This window comes from Ornithorhynchus anatinus, chromosome 4 (assembly GCF_004115215.2).
Source record: "Ornithorhynchus anatinus isolate Pmale09 chromosome 4, mOrnAna1.pri.v4, whole genome shotgun sequence".
Taxonomy (NCBI): Eukaryota; Metazoa; Chordata; class Mammalia; order Monotremata; family Ornithorhynchidae; genus Ornithorhynchus; species Ornithorhynchus anatinus.
Window position 1 is genome coordinate 61,685,910 of NC_041731.1, and position 16,477 is coordinate 61,702,386.

Genomic DNA, 16,477 nt, shown 5'->3' on the forward strand with positions numbered 1-16,477 from the left:
GAGGTTGTCCCACGTTGGGCTCACAGTCTTAATTCCCATTTTATAAGTGAGGTAACTGAGGCACAGAGAAATTAAGTGACTTGCCCAAGGTCACACAGCAGACCAAGTGGAGAAAGCCAGGATTAGAACCCACGTCCTCTGACTCCCAAGCCCGTGTTCTTTCCACTAAAGCTGCACTGTAATGATTGGTGCAAAGGCACAATTATTTCTTTTAATATTGCATCATGTTCTATCCAGACAGATGTGTTTTGTTGGAAGAGCTTTCCTGAAATTCCACCCCCCTGCCAAAAAAAAAAAAATCCCATTATATCCAAATTGCATAATGAGAGCACTTATTCGAGGTCTGACTATCATCAGTGGTATTTGAGTGCTTACTGTGTGCAGAGCACTGTACTGAGCACTTGGGAAAGGACAATACACCAGAGTTGGTAGTCACGTTCCCTGCCCACCACTAATCTGGTTTATGAGATGATTTTTTGCTTGATTGCTTTTATGGATTACTCGTCTCTGGCTAGGGGGATTGTGGCCTCGCGATTTCCAGGTCCTTTGTACATTTCATTCTATCAGTTACTGACATTTATTGATGGCTTACTTTATGGTATTTGTTAAGCACTTATTAGGTGTACTAAGTGCTGAGGTTGATACAGAATAATCAGGTTGGACACAGTCCCCGCCCCACATAGAGCTCACAATCTTAATCCCCATTTTACAGATGAGGGAACTGAGGCACAAAGAAGTTAAGTGATTTGTCCAAGGTCACACAGCAGAGAAGTGGAAGGAGCCAGGATTAAAACCTAGATACTCTGACTCCCAGACCTGGCACTTTCCACTGGGTCACGCTGCTTCTTGTGTTCAGAGTACTCTATTAAGCAAGCACTTTGGGGAGAGTACCAATAACACAGACCCTACCTACAGGAATCTTACAGTCTATTTTTAGATGTTTACCTGCTGTGGGTACCTTGGAAAGGCAAGTTTTCCAGGTATTAGTAATCATTGATTTTCAATGATCACAGTTTACCTTAGGGTAATCCATGTACTGTATGATTTACCATATATTTTGATTAATAAGTCCTTTTATGTATAGGCTAATAAAGTATGTTGTTCATTTCTGAAATATATTTCAAGGAATAAGCATTTAAGTCCTGATCCAAATTTCTTTTATTGTCTTTGGTTCAAATTCGCCTTCCAAACACATGTGGATAAAACTATTTTCCAAACTATGGTCTTTCATTCATTTCCTCATCCATCGTGAGCAGTATGCTCTGAATTACTAAGTAACGGACTATGCATATTCTTAGTATCTACTAGATTGCTTAACTTTCACACAAGACCAAAAAGTGAAGAAATTGTCTAGGTTGTTTTTTTTTTTTTCTGGGTCCATAGTTGGTTTTGGAATGGGCTAAATTCACGTTGGTATCTGGTTGGTGTGAGGTTTGAAGGAGGATGTAGCTGATGTGACAAGATCAGGGAATGTGTCTACCCACTCTATTATATAGTTGTAGTGTAGACTCCCAAGTGCATATACAGTGCTCTGCACAGAGCAAGTGCTCAATAAATAATAATAATAATAATGTTGGTATTTAAGTGCTTACTATGTGCCGAGCACTGTTCTAAGCGCTGGGGTATACATAGGGGAATCAGGTTGTCCCACGTGGGGCTCACAGTCTTAATCCCCATTTTACAGATGAGAGAACTGAGGCACAGAGAAGTTAAGTGACTTGCCCACAGTCACACAGCCGACAAGTGGCAGAGCTGGGATTCGAACTCATGAGCTCTGACTCCAAAGCCCATGCTCTTTCCACCGAGCCACGCTGCTTCTTGATAAATGCGATGGATTGATCAGAGTATCCTCCTTCAGTGCATTATGTTTGCACTGTGTTATGAGAAGCAGCATGGCCCACCTGGATAGAGCACAGGCCTGGAGTCAGAAGGTCATGGGTTCTGATCCGGCTTCCATACCGTATTTGCCTGTGTGACCTTGGGCAAGTCACTTCACTTCTTTGGGCCTCAGTTCCCTCATCTGTAAAATGGGGATTAAGACTGTGAGGTCCAACATGGGGCCGGGACTCTGTCAACCCAATAATTTGTATCGGCCCCAGCGCTTAGAACTGCACCTGGCACAATAGTAAGCACTTAACAAATACCATCATTATTATGATTATTGTTTTAAGAGAGAGGAAGACCTTGAGTAGGTACATTTTGCCAGCCTTTGTGAGATGCTTTTCAAAGGGCTTTCCAAATTTTGTGTGAATATACACTCAACCTTTTTTTTTTGGGTGGGGGAATCATAGTTTTCTGCTTTTTGATGTATGTAATTTTTGGATTTGAGTCTTGGCCTTTTATGAAGTGCTCAAACTGCTAATGAAAAATTAGCTGGTGGTTTTAAAGAACACAGAAATATGTTTTATATTTGCTTAGGTGGCTGAAGTTAAATGATCCGAATTCCTTTTCATAATAATCCTTGTTTCTTTCTATTGACATTGCACTGTCCCTTGGAGATAGCACTAGGCAACGAGTAAATACAGTGAATTGGAAAAATATTGCTCTTCCCAAATCCCCCAAATCTTTGTAGGGCCATAGGGGCTGTGACATTAAAAGGACTTTTCTTCCCTTCTGTGCCTTCTCCCTCCATTTCTTCAAATTATGAAATCTGGTGGCTGTACTTGGAAGGATCTTAATGCATTAAATTCTGAACATTAAAGTGATTGCCAGTGACCTCCCTACTGCTTTCTTCAATCTTTGCTTTTGTCATTCCCTCCTCCTTTGTCAAGTTGTCTTTTCTCAAAAATACCTCCTCCTCAAAGCCTTTCTTTACGTGGCAGAGTCGTAGCAATCACTACCACGAACCCATAGCATTTTAGCATTTATGTGTATTTGCTTTAGAATATATGTATCTTCATATTTTTTGTACATTCTTCTAGGTTTCTGGGCTGTTTGGTTTTTGTTTATTTGTTGTAAATGTCTTCCGCATATTGCCCATTTAGATTACAAACTCATCCGTGAGCAGGAACTTTGTCTTTTTCTTCTTTAACTCTTCACGGTATCCAGTAATAGTGTTTTGCGTTTGTTATATGCTTAATGTTATGTGGTATGACCTAAAATTAGATGGGTGTTGATCAAGACATTCTATAATTACCTAGTGGAGGAAAATAAGATTCCTTCAAAAAATAATGAATCACTTTAGAATTTTTGAATAATATTAAAGATTAGGTCTGGTGCCCTATTACTGTTTGTTTTTGTGCTTCTTTTTGAGAAACAACCATTTGAAATCCCGTGAGGACTTCAAATTGAGGTCAACAGAAAGTGTTCCCAGGGAGAGAGGTGCAAGATTATTTTCTGGAATGTTAGTCTTAATATGAGACATTTAAATACCTAATAATTTTCAAATTTATTGAACCTTTCAGTTTGGGCTACTGACATTTATGTTCTACGATAAGGAAGTCACAAAAGCCTGATTTCAGAAGAAAAAAAATTAACCCTAATGTTAACAGTACAGTTGTCTAGAATATATTCCTTTAAACGTACATTCTTTTTTTTGGTATTTGTTGGTATTTGTTAAGCGCTTACTATGTGCCGAGCACTGTTCTAAGCGCTGGGGTAGACATAGGGGAATCAGGTTGTCCCACGTGGGGCTCACAGTCTTAATCCCCATTTTACAGTTGAGGGAACTGAGGCACAGAGAAGTGAAGTGACTTGCCCACAGTCACACAGCTGACAAGTGGCAGAGCTGGGATTCGAACTCATGAGCCCTGACTCCAAAGCCCGTGCTCTTTCCACTGAGCCACGCTGCTTCTCTAAAAATGATCTAATGAAAAAGTTTCAGGTTGTCAATTTCTAAAAATCTCTAAGGGCATAATTTCCTGAAAACACAATAAAATAAGCATATAATTATAGGCAATACATTTTGGGTTGTACTTTAGTACAACTTTGCTTATTCAGCAAAGGTATTGTCTCTTTCCTTAAGGTAAACAAATGATGACCTTACATTTCAGTTAGGTATTATTCTGAGGCAAACAATTTGACCCTATGGAAATGAAAATTTAGAAATAGCTGTAGATAATGTTGTAGTCAGACTACTGATGAATGTTAGGAAAATATTAAATGTCATGAAAAGCAGTGAGGGCTAGTGGATAACGCAAGGGGGTTGGAAGTCAGAAGGACCTGGGTTCTAATCCTGATCCTTCATTTGTCTGCTTTGTGACCCTGGGCAAGTCCCTTAACTTCTCTGTGCCTCAGTTACCCTCATCTACAAAATGGGGATTAAGAGTGTGAGCCCCATGTGGGATGTGGACTATGTCCAACCTGATTAGTTTGTATCTACCCCAGACTCAGTACTGTGACTGACATGTAATAAGTGCTTAACAAATACCATTATTTTAAAGTGGTAAATCTGTGTTCCTTAATTCTGTGCGTCTGTTTTTAGTGTGAGGTGTTTATCGTCTACCTTTTTAAAAATAAGAAGAGTGGAAATAATAATGATGGTATTTGTTAAGTGCTTACAATGTTCATAGCACTATTCCAAGTGTTGATAATAGATTCCACCCTCAAAAAATTTTCCTTTATAGTATTATCTTGTTTCATCACCATAGTCAAAGCCTAATGTTCAGGAACGAAATGTTTTTCTGTTCTGTTAATCAGAAATCATTGAAAAGATTCATTAGGTTCCAATATTTTCAGAGCAGTGCAGGAAAATCAAGTAACCTTTTTTCTTGCCCAATGGAACATCTCTTATTTTTAGTACAAAGTTTATTAAAATATTTTTAGTTGCAGCTGCTCAACAGATACTAGATCTTACTTTAACCATAAAACTGGATTAAATAATTTCATTCTGAGGGAAGTATAAAATCTAATCAGTACTGGAGTTCACATGAGCAGATAGATGTACATGTGAGTAGGTAAATGGAAGAATCATTTTCCTTTATATTTGAAAAGGAAAGCCATTTGATTAGTAGTGACTTTTTGTGGAGGTGTGAGACTCATTGAAGTCCATAATTCCCATTTTAAATAATTGTCTATCAACATAAAGGAAAGATTTGATCATTTTGGCAGGTGAATATGCATTGCAAAGTGGTTAGTGGGAAGCCGGGGTATAAAAAATGAAAGCTGTCATGATTTATCCTGTGCTTGTAAAAGTAAAACTTCATCTCTATGAACTTTTGGATTTTAAAAAAATTTCAGGTATTTGGCTTCCAAGCAGGATTGACCTCTTTGGATAGTAGAGGATCATACTGCTTACCTGCTCCGCTCATCCCCTCTTTCAGCACTGCACTTTATGGAAAATTCCTGAAACTCCCGATGTGTTGGTAAGTAACGTTTTAAAATCTCCCAAAAGATTAGCTACATGTTTTACTTTTGTTTTCACTTAGGAGCGAAGGAGAGTTTTCCTTATCTGGGTCTTCAATGATTTGCATTAATTTGTTGTGTTTTCCCTTGGAAAGGCATAAAGCGTAATTCCTTTGATTTCTCAGTTATTTTAGTTGGTAATGCCTTTAGTGTGTAGTGACTCCTCTTTGTAAGGTTATAACTGATGCTCCATCTTGTAGACCCTATTTTTCTCCTCTGGGTGGACTCTGTTAACAAGTTTAAAAAAAAACAACCCAGAAACTCAACAAATGTTTTTGCTTCAAAAACTAATGGGAACCTTATGGACTTATTCCCATTCTTTTTTTTTTTTTTGAGAACAAATACCAGAGATAAGAAAGTTACCAGATGACATCAAGAATATTAATTGAGTAGTTATGTACTTACTTTAATCCACCATCTCTATGACAGTCTGAAGCTGAATCTGTGTGGTATTGGTGTAGAGAGTCAGCATTTTGTGATCTGTTTCACTGACTTAATAGTATTCCTGGAATTAACCTGGCCTTTAAGGTGTTTCTTCAAGCGCTTCTACTCGAAGTATGTCCTTTGAACTTTCCTATATTATGTAGTACTTCCTATTCCTATCTTTTGATATTATTTGGGTGGAATTGTTTTAATGCTAAAAAAGTTGTCTGTGAATATGCTTTTTCTGTTAGAGGTATTGTGTTCCCATTAGCAAGGTCTAGTGACTATATCAATTGGGAATTAAATTTTCTTTAAAATTGAATTTTGGAAATATTTGTAGTAATAGAACATAACATGGACATAAAACATTTGTAACATTTGTGGTGTAAGTTGAGACTTATGAAGTTTAAACTTAAATTGGTTGTGCGTCTTTTTGATGGCTGATTCAAAATACATTGCATTTGTTTGTTTCTGGATCTTGATGGGCAAACACTTTTGAACACAATCAGTACACCACCAGGTGGTGGTAGTTTAATTTTTCATGAACATACTTTTCATCTGTCCTGTATGAAAAATATTACTGACTTCAAGGTAACAGTGATTAATTTCTTTCGAAAGTGCTTTCCTTTAAGTAATCATGAACCACCTTTAATATAGAATTTTTTTAAAAAATGATAGTGAAACATGTTGTCGTATATTTATTGCAATGAGAAATACGCTATGCTTTTCAATAACATTTTGTTATATCAGGAACAAGATATTCTGACTTGTTTTAAATGAAGCCACCTTCAAGTCCAAGTATTTATAGTCATATTAAAAATACTGACAGGTCATCTTTACAAAATTAATTACCAAACATTTTGATGTCAGTCGTTTTTGAAGCATTTCAGTCTGGAAACAACTCTTCAGCGTCCCTCATATGCCTTTGATTTAATTTGGGTGAACACTGGTTTCACTTTTTAAAATTGTGTCTCTCTGTGCTAGCGTATTTCAAATGAGGACCACTTCATCTCTGAATCTAGATAGGCTCCAGAACACATACTGGGGTTTATTTAGAAATGCATGTTAATGCCCTAAAATACTTTCTCAGTTCAAAAATCGATCTTTTAAATTATTTTCTGGGCTAATACTGACTGGCACCCATCACTTAATGAACGGTGGTTCAAGTTTTACAAGTGTAAAATATTAAGATTACACACACCTCATTTTGAAAGAAAACAAATGTTTGATGAAGGTGTAAGAATGAACCAAAATGTTCTGGACTAGGTGCTTTGAAAAGTAATCATGGGAGAGAGTACATTTGCCATAAATTGAAGGAAAAAAGACCAAAATTAGGTGATTTACAATATCAGGTTTGTTAAAGGATACCGGTAGCTCTAAGCAGGATGTCGGCACTTTCTTTAGGCGAATATGGTTGAAATTTGTTTCAGTGGTTGTCGATCCCTTATTTTCAAAGTACAGTGCTCTTTCATATTTTCATAACATAATTTTCCCCTAATATGATAAAAGCAAATTGTTACTATAAATTAATATGTAGACTATGCAACACCAATTTGAGGGTTGTAAAATAGAAAAATAAATGAATGGAGCTGCAGCCCAGTTAAATGAAGTGAGGTTTGAAGTGAATAAAACTCCATATGAAATGCATCAAATGGCACTTGAACTAAATCAAAATCAGCGTGAGGACCGAGAGCTTCATTGAAGTCATGCAGCGAGTGAGAATTAGTCTGGTAAGGTGACCTGGTAATGTCATTAAATTTCAACTCATTCTCTCCCTTCCCTCCCCTCCACCCCCAAATTCTGCCACCTGCTTTATTTGGATTTTTAGATTTCACATTCCTCAGTTTCTTAAAGTACACACATCTGATGCTACATGTGTTCTTCTGTTTCTTGAGAGAAAATATATACCACAGGCCATAGCTTTTAAAAACAAAGACATTTTATGAACTGTTATGGAATCCCTTAGGTAGTGTGTTTTGAGTTAGCAGTGAAAATCTCAACTTTATTTCGGACATAAATCAGAAAACTGTTTTTCATTTTTTCTATTCAAAATAATTCCAACTGTACACCTAATTATATCTGTTATCCTGCAAGTTAGTTGTTTTTGACCATATTCCAAACAATTGTTGTATCCTCCCCCAGATTATTGATATATTAGTAGCATCAATAAATGAAGTTAAACCAAAATTGGATATATTTCCCCCAATTAAATTGAAATGCTTGTAAACATACATATGATAGACTGTTACACTTATACCTTATTCACAATTAATTTAAATACGAATCCTCAAAATGAAAATATGTTGATCCATTACTATTTATTTTTAGGATTAAAAATAGAATGAGTAGTTCCAAAGCCAAAGGACAAAAATGTAAGATTTAAAATAATTCATATGGACCAACATGCTCTGTTGGTAACTGAAATATCACTCTAGCTTCAAAATGAACCAAATTACTAATTACAATGATTAATGCCAGACCGATCTTGAGATTTCTCAAATCCTGGTTTTACCTGATTTTTTTTTTCTAACAAAGTCTGATTCACTGGTAGAAATGTACTTGAATTCCCTATTGATGGTTGTTTCTGAAAGTTGGGATAATTATATTTAAACCTGTATGTTTTTATAATTAGTCAATACATATTTTATTTAGGATTTATGAGCCAAATTTGTCTTCCCAAACCATTTATCTGCTGAATGGTGGGGCTTCCTGGGTATTTCAATTAAATTTTGTCCTGAAAGAATAAGCAAACCTGTTTCGTGGTGAAGGACTTTATGTCTTTCCACTGGAATTTGAGATGTAGTTGGCCCTGGCCTTATGGCAAAGGTGCTTTTCCAGGTTCCCTTGGGAGATGTGCTTGACCTTTGGCAGGCTACCTAGGAGAAGCACAACTGACTAGCTTGAAGTCTGCTGTTTGGATTTACGTGGACTACAGTAAAGTACATGTGATTGGTTGGAGCAGGGACCTCCTGGTTTAAAGGAGGAAAAAGGGGTAACTGAATAGCTCTTATGTTTCTCTGATCCTGATGGATGAACCATTCTGACCACCCATGCGTTGGCTTGATGCCAAATAGCTCAGTGAAAAGGCATTATACTAAAGAAACTCCTTTGGGAATAAAACGAGCTATTTTTGGTCACTCCTTATGACCGACATCAGTCATGGTAGCATTTTCTATCGTCATTTTTCCCCTCCATCAAGCTATGGAGGTTGTCTTAGCGTTTGACATCTCCTTTCTCCCAAGGTGTTGTGATCAAATCCAATGAATTATATTAATTTTTTTATCACATTTAATGGGGTGTTTTCTCTGTTTCCCATTTTTGCTTTTCCTTTTTGTTTCCCTAACTTTTTTTTATAAACCTCAGAGTGGTCTAGTGGATAGAGCACGGGCCTGGGAGTCAGATGGACCTGGGTTCTATTCCCAGCTCCACCACTTGTTGGCTGTGTGACCCTGGACAAGTCACTTAACTTCTCTGTGCCTGTTACCTCACCTGTAAAATGGGGACTAATGTTGTGAGCCCCACGTGGGACATGTACTGTGTCCAGGCCGATTAACTTGTATCTTCCCTAGTGCTTAGAACAGTGTTTGACACGTAGTAGGCGCTTAACACATGCCATAATTTGTTATTATTACTGCCTGTTTTGATATTCCCTCCTTCCATTTTCCCTTTGAATTCCTTCAGTTTTAACCTTTCCTGACTTCTTTTCTTTTTCTACCATCTTAAATTTTTCCCATTGCAGTAACGGTTATTGGGCAGCGAAATTAAACATTCACAAGTCACCCAAGCCCTACCATGTTCCTCAGGCTCTGAGATTACTTGTAATAGGGTGGTTTTTGCCACTGTAATTCTGGAGATCTTGTTTGTATGCAATTTTGAGTCTCTTTATGTAGCTATCAGGAGTCATTGGGTAAAACCTCGTTGAATGACTTGAACTGGATTTCCATAAGAATGTTTCTAATATTGAATTTCCACAGAGATTCATTACATGGGTACAGTGGGTCATCTTTATCAGTATTTAAGTGTCTTTTTTTTTTTTTTTCCAAACCATTGTACTAGATACTTAGGAGTGTACAGTTGAAGTAGGTGGTCTTGGTCCCTGGGAAAATAGATATACACGGAATAGCTGTAGTGGAAACAAGAGTAAATCCATAAATAAAATAGGTAATGTTAGTCAGTGGAAAAATTCCAAAAAACTGTAAATGATTGGAACGAATGAACTGATATACACAAGAAAGTTTGGAGTACAAGGTGATATGACCCAGTTTATTTTAGTGTCTGTCTCCCCTTTCACACTATAAGCTCCTGGTGGCAAGGACTGCGTTTACCAACTATGTTGTATTGTACTACTCTCCCAAGTGTCTAGTATAGTGGTCTGCAGGCAGTAAGTGCTCGATAAATGCCATTGATTGACTGCCCTCCGGGGAAGGATGTGGTGAGGGTGGGGGGTTGAGATGAGTTGGGGAATGCCACCAGGGTGAGGTGGCTTATTAGAAAAGTTTTGAATGTGTGTTGGTGGGGAGGCTGTGGTTTTAGCAGATGTGGTTTTGCAAGTCCACCGAGGGGAGACAAAAGAGGTTACACAATATCTGAATGGGACAGTTGAGAGCTAGGTATGCAGTTAAGAGGCTTGCTAGAAAGGTGTAAAGAACGTCAGCTGGGATGTAGCTGGAGAAGAGAGCAGAAAGGCAAGGAGGAGACAGCTGGTGGATTGCTCTGAAATCAGTGGTCAGGAGGGTTCTGTTTGATGCTGAGAGTCAGGCAGAATTGCAGCCAAACACATGTTAAATACCAGAAAATCCTAGTCTCTTGTGCCTGGACTCTCTAACTGTGTGATCTTATCCCCAAATTTGTGTTTACTCTTTCTGCACGGTGCACAGGGAGAGTTCTTTAGCGTCCTGCTATATTTGCTTTTGACAGTTCCTAGCATTCTTTCAGATTTGACCTTTTGCTGTCTCAGTTCCCAAAGTCACCCCATTCCTACTTACTAACTAGCAGACTCATATATCTGCTGCCGGCGACCTCAGCCAACCAATCATCAGTGGTTTTTCTTGAACGTTTACTGAGTTCAGAGCACTGTAGGAGGTCTCTGGGAGAGCAAGACGGAAGCAAGGTACCCATTCCATGGCCTCAAAGAGTGTAGAGTGTAATGGAGGAGGCAGGCAGAAGAAAAGTGGTTTTGGGGGATGAGGAAGTTAGTGGGATAGGGAGTAGAATTTAAGGTTCAAAATGCTGAACGATTCATGGCTTTTGCATCTCTTCCTCTTAATTATGACTTCCTACATTTTTCATTTATTCAATCATTTTTATTGAGCACTGACTGTGTGCAGAGCACTGTACTAAGCACTTGGGAAGTACAGCTCAGCAACAGAGACAATCCCTACCCACAGCAGACTCGCAGACTAGAAGAGGGGAGACAGACATCAAAACAGGTAAACAGGCATCAGTAGCATTATTATAAATAAAAAGAATTCTAGATATATTCACATCATTAATAAAAATAAATAGAATTATAATTATAAATATGTACATGTATACACAAGTGCTGGGGGTCAGGGAGGGGGTTAGAGCAAAGGGGAGAGAGGGCGATGGAGTGAGGGAGAGCAGAGGAAAAGGGGGGCTTAGTTTGGGAAGGCCTCAAAAAAGCCCTTTTTCCTCACTTCACTCTTCCCTAGCTCTACTATAAGCTCAGAGGTAAAAATCAAAGGAAATAAATCAATTTATCTATTTGACGGCAACTCTGGAAGAAAAGGCATTGATGAAAGATTGAATAATTGGCTAAAATAAATTTTTTTGATTATCTGAAAAACTTGAACTTCATGTAGGCAGACAGAATTGTGGAGAGTGGTGCTAGTACACAAAGAGACCTCTAGATATTTTCTCTGAGACTGAAGTTTTGTGCTGAGGCTGAATAAAGAGGCCTCTTCGGGGCCCCCGGCTATGTTGTGTCTTTGGGGGAAGTGGAGCTGAAAATGCTGAAATGGCCACTGTCAAGTATAAGGTAACCTCTTCTCTTAGGAAGCAGGAACAGCATGGCTTTGTGGAAAGAGCATGGGCTTGGGAGTCACAGGTTATGGGTTCTAATCCCAGCTCCACCAATTATCAGCTGTGTGACTTTGGGCAAGTCACGTAACTTCTCTGCGCCTCAGTTACCTCATCTATAAAATAGGGATTAAGACTGTGAGCCCCACGTGAGACAATCTGATTACCTTGTATCTACCCCATTGCTTAGAATAGTGCTTGGCACATAGTAAGCGCTTAACAAATGCCACATCATTGTCATCATCATCCTAGGACCGCTTTCATCAAGGCCCAGCTTGAGTGGTTAGAGACAAAGGGCGTATCATCAATTTACGTTTCCTGACCCCTATCTTTTCCCCACTCCTCAATCAACCATAAGTAGTTATTGAGCCACTAATTCTCTGAAGAGCACTGTTCCAAGTGCTTGGAGGAGTAAGAGAGAGTTCATTCATTCATTCAATTGTATTTATTGACTGCTTACTCCATGTGCAGAATACTGTTCTAAGAACTTGGGAGAGTACAGAATAACAATCAACGGACACATTCCCTGCCCACAATGAGCTTACAGTCTAAAGAGGGGAAACAGACATAAACTAAATAAATTTCAGATATGTACGTAAGTACAGTTAGACCTGATCCCGGCCCCCAAAGGGCTTATGATTTAGCTGGGGTGACTGTTACAAAATAAATTAAAGATTGGAGGAAAAACCAAGGGGAAAGATTGATATAAACCTGCACCAGTGTCCTATCACAACATCCTGGAGCCTCCATCCCAAACTGCCGTGCACCATCCCCATGGCAAGGATAGAGCAGCGAAAACCTCATCTCAAGACTCCCACAAAAAGTAGAATCTTGGGAAGGCTGTGCTTTCTGCCGTAGTGGTCCCTGTGGTTGTTACAGTGGACTGTTATGAGGAACCTGAAAATCGCCCCTTTAGCCTCAATTTCCCTACTGTTTTGTGTTTTAATTTGCATAGTGATATATTGCTTTAGCATTTCATTGTTTCATCTTTCCATATCGTCCATCTCAAGTCCCCCCTGCCTCTTTTAATCTTAGACCGTGAGCCCTGTGAACGCTGATTATCATCTGGGTATTCTTTCCCAGCGCCTAATACAGTGCTCTGCCCACAGAAATGAGTGTGCTGTTTGTGCCCAGATACTTGGGGCTGTGTAGGCTTCATTTTATCTTAATTTTTTTTTCCACGTAAACACTGAGTCTCAATTTTATGAAGTAGACTTTTTAAAAAATTGCAATACTGCTCAAATCTAGTAGGCTTTGTACCTGTGATTCTGGGAAGCTTGTAATATCTTGTAAAATGACAGCTTAATGGTGGCCCTTAACAGCCCTCCAAAATGACAGAATGGCATTGCCCAGCACATCATGTGCATTATGCCAGGCATGGGGCGTTAGTGGGACTGATGCCATAAGCACTGTTTTGCAGGAGTATGCCAAGTTTACCCAAATTTAGTCTTATTTTATGGACCACTTACCGAGTGCAAAGCAGTATACAGCTTACAGTGAGATTACAATATATCAGAGTTGTTAGAGTTGAGATATATTCCCCGTCCACAAGGAGCTTACAAGCGAGGGGGAGAAGACAGACAATGTAAATTTAGAATGCTTCTCTGGGAGGACCCTTGACTATGCCACTTCTGTCAGAACCTCTGGTCCAATTTTCCAGCTCCTCTGAACCTTGTTTCTGCTTCTAAGCTGTGGAACCTGGAGACAGGATTTGTGGTAGAGAAAAGCTGGTTTACTTCCAATGAAAATACTGGTCACAGAAGCATCTGGTGCAGTGTCCATATTGGATATGAGACAGACCAACTGTTAAACTGGATGGCCTAGTATAAAATTCAATTACTGTCCACTGTAGACAGGCACCTATGAGATAAATTTTAAGTTCAGTATTCTTTTGGGTCAAATTAAACTCCAAATTTTGGTAAATGACCTTGTGTCTGGGGAAGCAGCATGGCATGGTGGGTACAGCATGGGCCTGGAGTCAGAAAGTCATGGGTTCTAATGCCGACTCCGCCACACGTCTGTGTGTGGCCTTGGGCAAATGACTTCACTTCTCTGTGCCTCAGTTATTTCATTTATAAAATGGGAAGTGAGAGTGGGAGCCCCACGGGGGGCAGGGACCATGTCCAACCCAATTTGCTTGTACCCACCTCTGTGCTTAGTACAGTGCCTGACACATAGTAAAGATTTAATATCAGTTATTAGTATTATCATTATTGTCACCAGTTATTGTTTGCTTTGAGGTTAGAGAGCAGCTTTGTAAGGGACTAAATGCCCCCTGAATTTCTTGTTATTGAAATTGGTGAGGAAATAACTTGATTTCCAGTTAAGAATATAACAAAAATAAAAATATTCTTTTGAAAAATTAATGCAATTATGTTAACTAATTAAACCCTCAGACAGCACATATCCCTTCCCCAGTCCTCAGCATAGCTCTCGTCACATAGTATGAGCTTAAGAAATACTATTATTGTTATTATTACTGTTATTTCTAGAGTATAAGCTCATTGTGGGCAGGGAATGTATCTACCAACTCTGTTGAACTGTTCTCTCCCATGTGCTTAATACAGTATTCTGCACACGGTAAGCACTTAGTAACTGCCATTGATAGAAGAAAATTAATCAAATTGATATGAATCCTAACAATTTCTATTCATCAAAGATATTGAAAATACACTTGTAATTTTTTGTGCATTCAAGAAAAAGTTCAACTTTTTATCCACATTAACATATTTTGTAAGTTTTAGTTTCTACATGAGAAAGTAGAATGAAAATAAGGACAAATTATTGCTTAACATGTATGCTCAGCTTTTGCATCTTAAAAATAGGGGACAAATAGGAGGCACACATTAACAAGCAGAAAGGTTTTCAGTCAGTGAGCATAGATAGTTTAATTTTGCTTTACAAAAATTTCATCATTTTGCATGCGTAATTTTGTGATAGTTTGGGTGTGAAGCAAACAAAGACAGAACACATCTATTTCAAATTCTTTGCCAATTGATTTCTCAAGGAGAATTGATGTAGTTACTGCAACTGTCATCATAATGAGCGCTCTAAACCCATTTTTAGAAAATACCTTATCTCCCCAAACAGTTGATGTTGGATACTGTTGTTGCAGGGTCCCATGTCTCTGGCTTTGAAAATAAATATAATGGCTTTGTCTTAGTAATTGGCTTTGTCTACGCAAGACAGCAGGAGAACATTATACTGTGACAGCACTGTAGTTTAATGACAATACCCTTTAAGTATGTCTGTGTTTGATTATTCTTGTGGGATTGGGACTTACCCAGGGTATGTAAAAATATTTCATGTTGAAAGCTCCTTATTAATATGACATGGTTAAATTTTGCAAACCCCAAGATGAAGCTGTTTTTTCCTTACCTTTTTTTCCTCAAAATCCATGTCTCTTTTTTTAACTGCTTTGAGTCTCATGTCTCCTCTCAGATAGTCATCCAAAATCCCAGTGATAATTTAAAATCTGTAGGTGTCAAGCCATCCATTTGAAGAGGGTTAAAGTCTCATCATCATCAAAGGTATTTAAATACTTCCTGTGTGCAGAGCACTGTACTAAATGCTTGGGAGTGTTCAGTGCGATTAGGTTGATGGATAGGTTTCATGCTCCCCCTAGACACACTTTCTGTATTTAGTAATGGAAGAGAAAATAATTTCCAAAGGTTTTTAGCAGTTAATGTTACACCTTCGCAATACAGCTTGATTGAGCATTTCCACCCAGCTAGTTGGAGTCCAGAACAGGAAGCCTTCTACTATCCTACTGTTTTGATTCAGTCAACCAGTCAATTGTATTTATTGAGCTCTTACTGTGTTCAGAGCACTGTACTTAGCACTTGGGGGAGCACAATATAACAGACAAGATTCAAATTTTTATGAATTGAGAAACCTTAAAAATGCTAGGAAGTTAATGCTCTCCTTATACCCTTACTTTTAAAGTTTACACTTCAGTATAAAATGAATGAAATTTTAAAGTTTATTTTCAAAACATTCTTTTCTACATGTTACTGTTAGGCAGTTAACTTAAAATCATCTCTGCTTCTTAGTACCATTTGCTGCTGAAATAGTGAGTGGTATGGAAATAACATACATTAACTCTGCTTTTGATAATGATTTAAATCCATGAGTAATAGAGAATCTGAGTGCAGGCTATTTTAACTGGAAAACTAAACAAGTCAGTGTGATGCTCAAGGAAGGGGCTTAATAAATAGTATTGATGATGAAATCAGCCAGAGAAGTCAGTTTAGAAGTTTGTCAGGTAAATCAATCAAGTAAAAATACACCCTTTGACCAGTCTTCAGTATTATCCCTTGAACATATACTTGTCTTTTTTTGTGTGTGGCTTTGGAATTCAACCAGAAACTCTGAGGTTCTAGCAATTTTCATATTCTAGATTAAGAATATATATATATATTATATTACTGGTTTGGTGGATTTTGTACCCCCTTAATCTTGTTCCCAATACTTCTAACTGAGGTTGACAGACCAGTAAAGAGACAGCTGTTTGTTAGAGGGAGACCAGGCAAGTAGGCACAATCAGTCAGTGAGTGTTTCCTGAGTGCAGAGCACTAACTAAGCGCTTAGCACAGTACAGTAGAAAAGAGTTGGTAGGCATATTCCCTGCCCACAACAAGCATGCACTCAAAAGGCAGATGAAACATTCAAA

The 16,477-nt window shown here is 38.3% G+C and overlaps 1 protein-coding gene across 1 annotated transcript in view; it reads left to right on the forward strand.

Annotated features, from left to right (window-relative positions):
* VPS13B (vacuolar protein sorting 13 homolog B) overlaps positions 1–16,477 on the forward strand; it is a 932,812-nt gene that overhangs the window by 148,277 nt on the left and 768,058 nt on the right. The window contains 1 exon segment of the mRNA XM_029063425.2: positions 5,179–5,303. Coding sequence (XP_028919258.1) covers positions 5,179–5,303 — 125 coding nt within the window.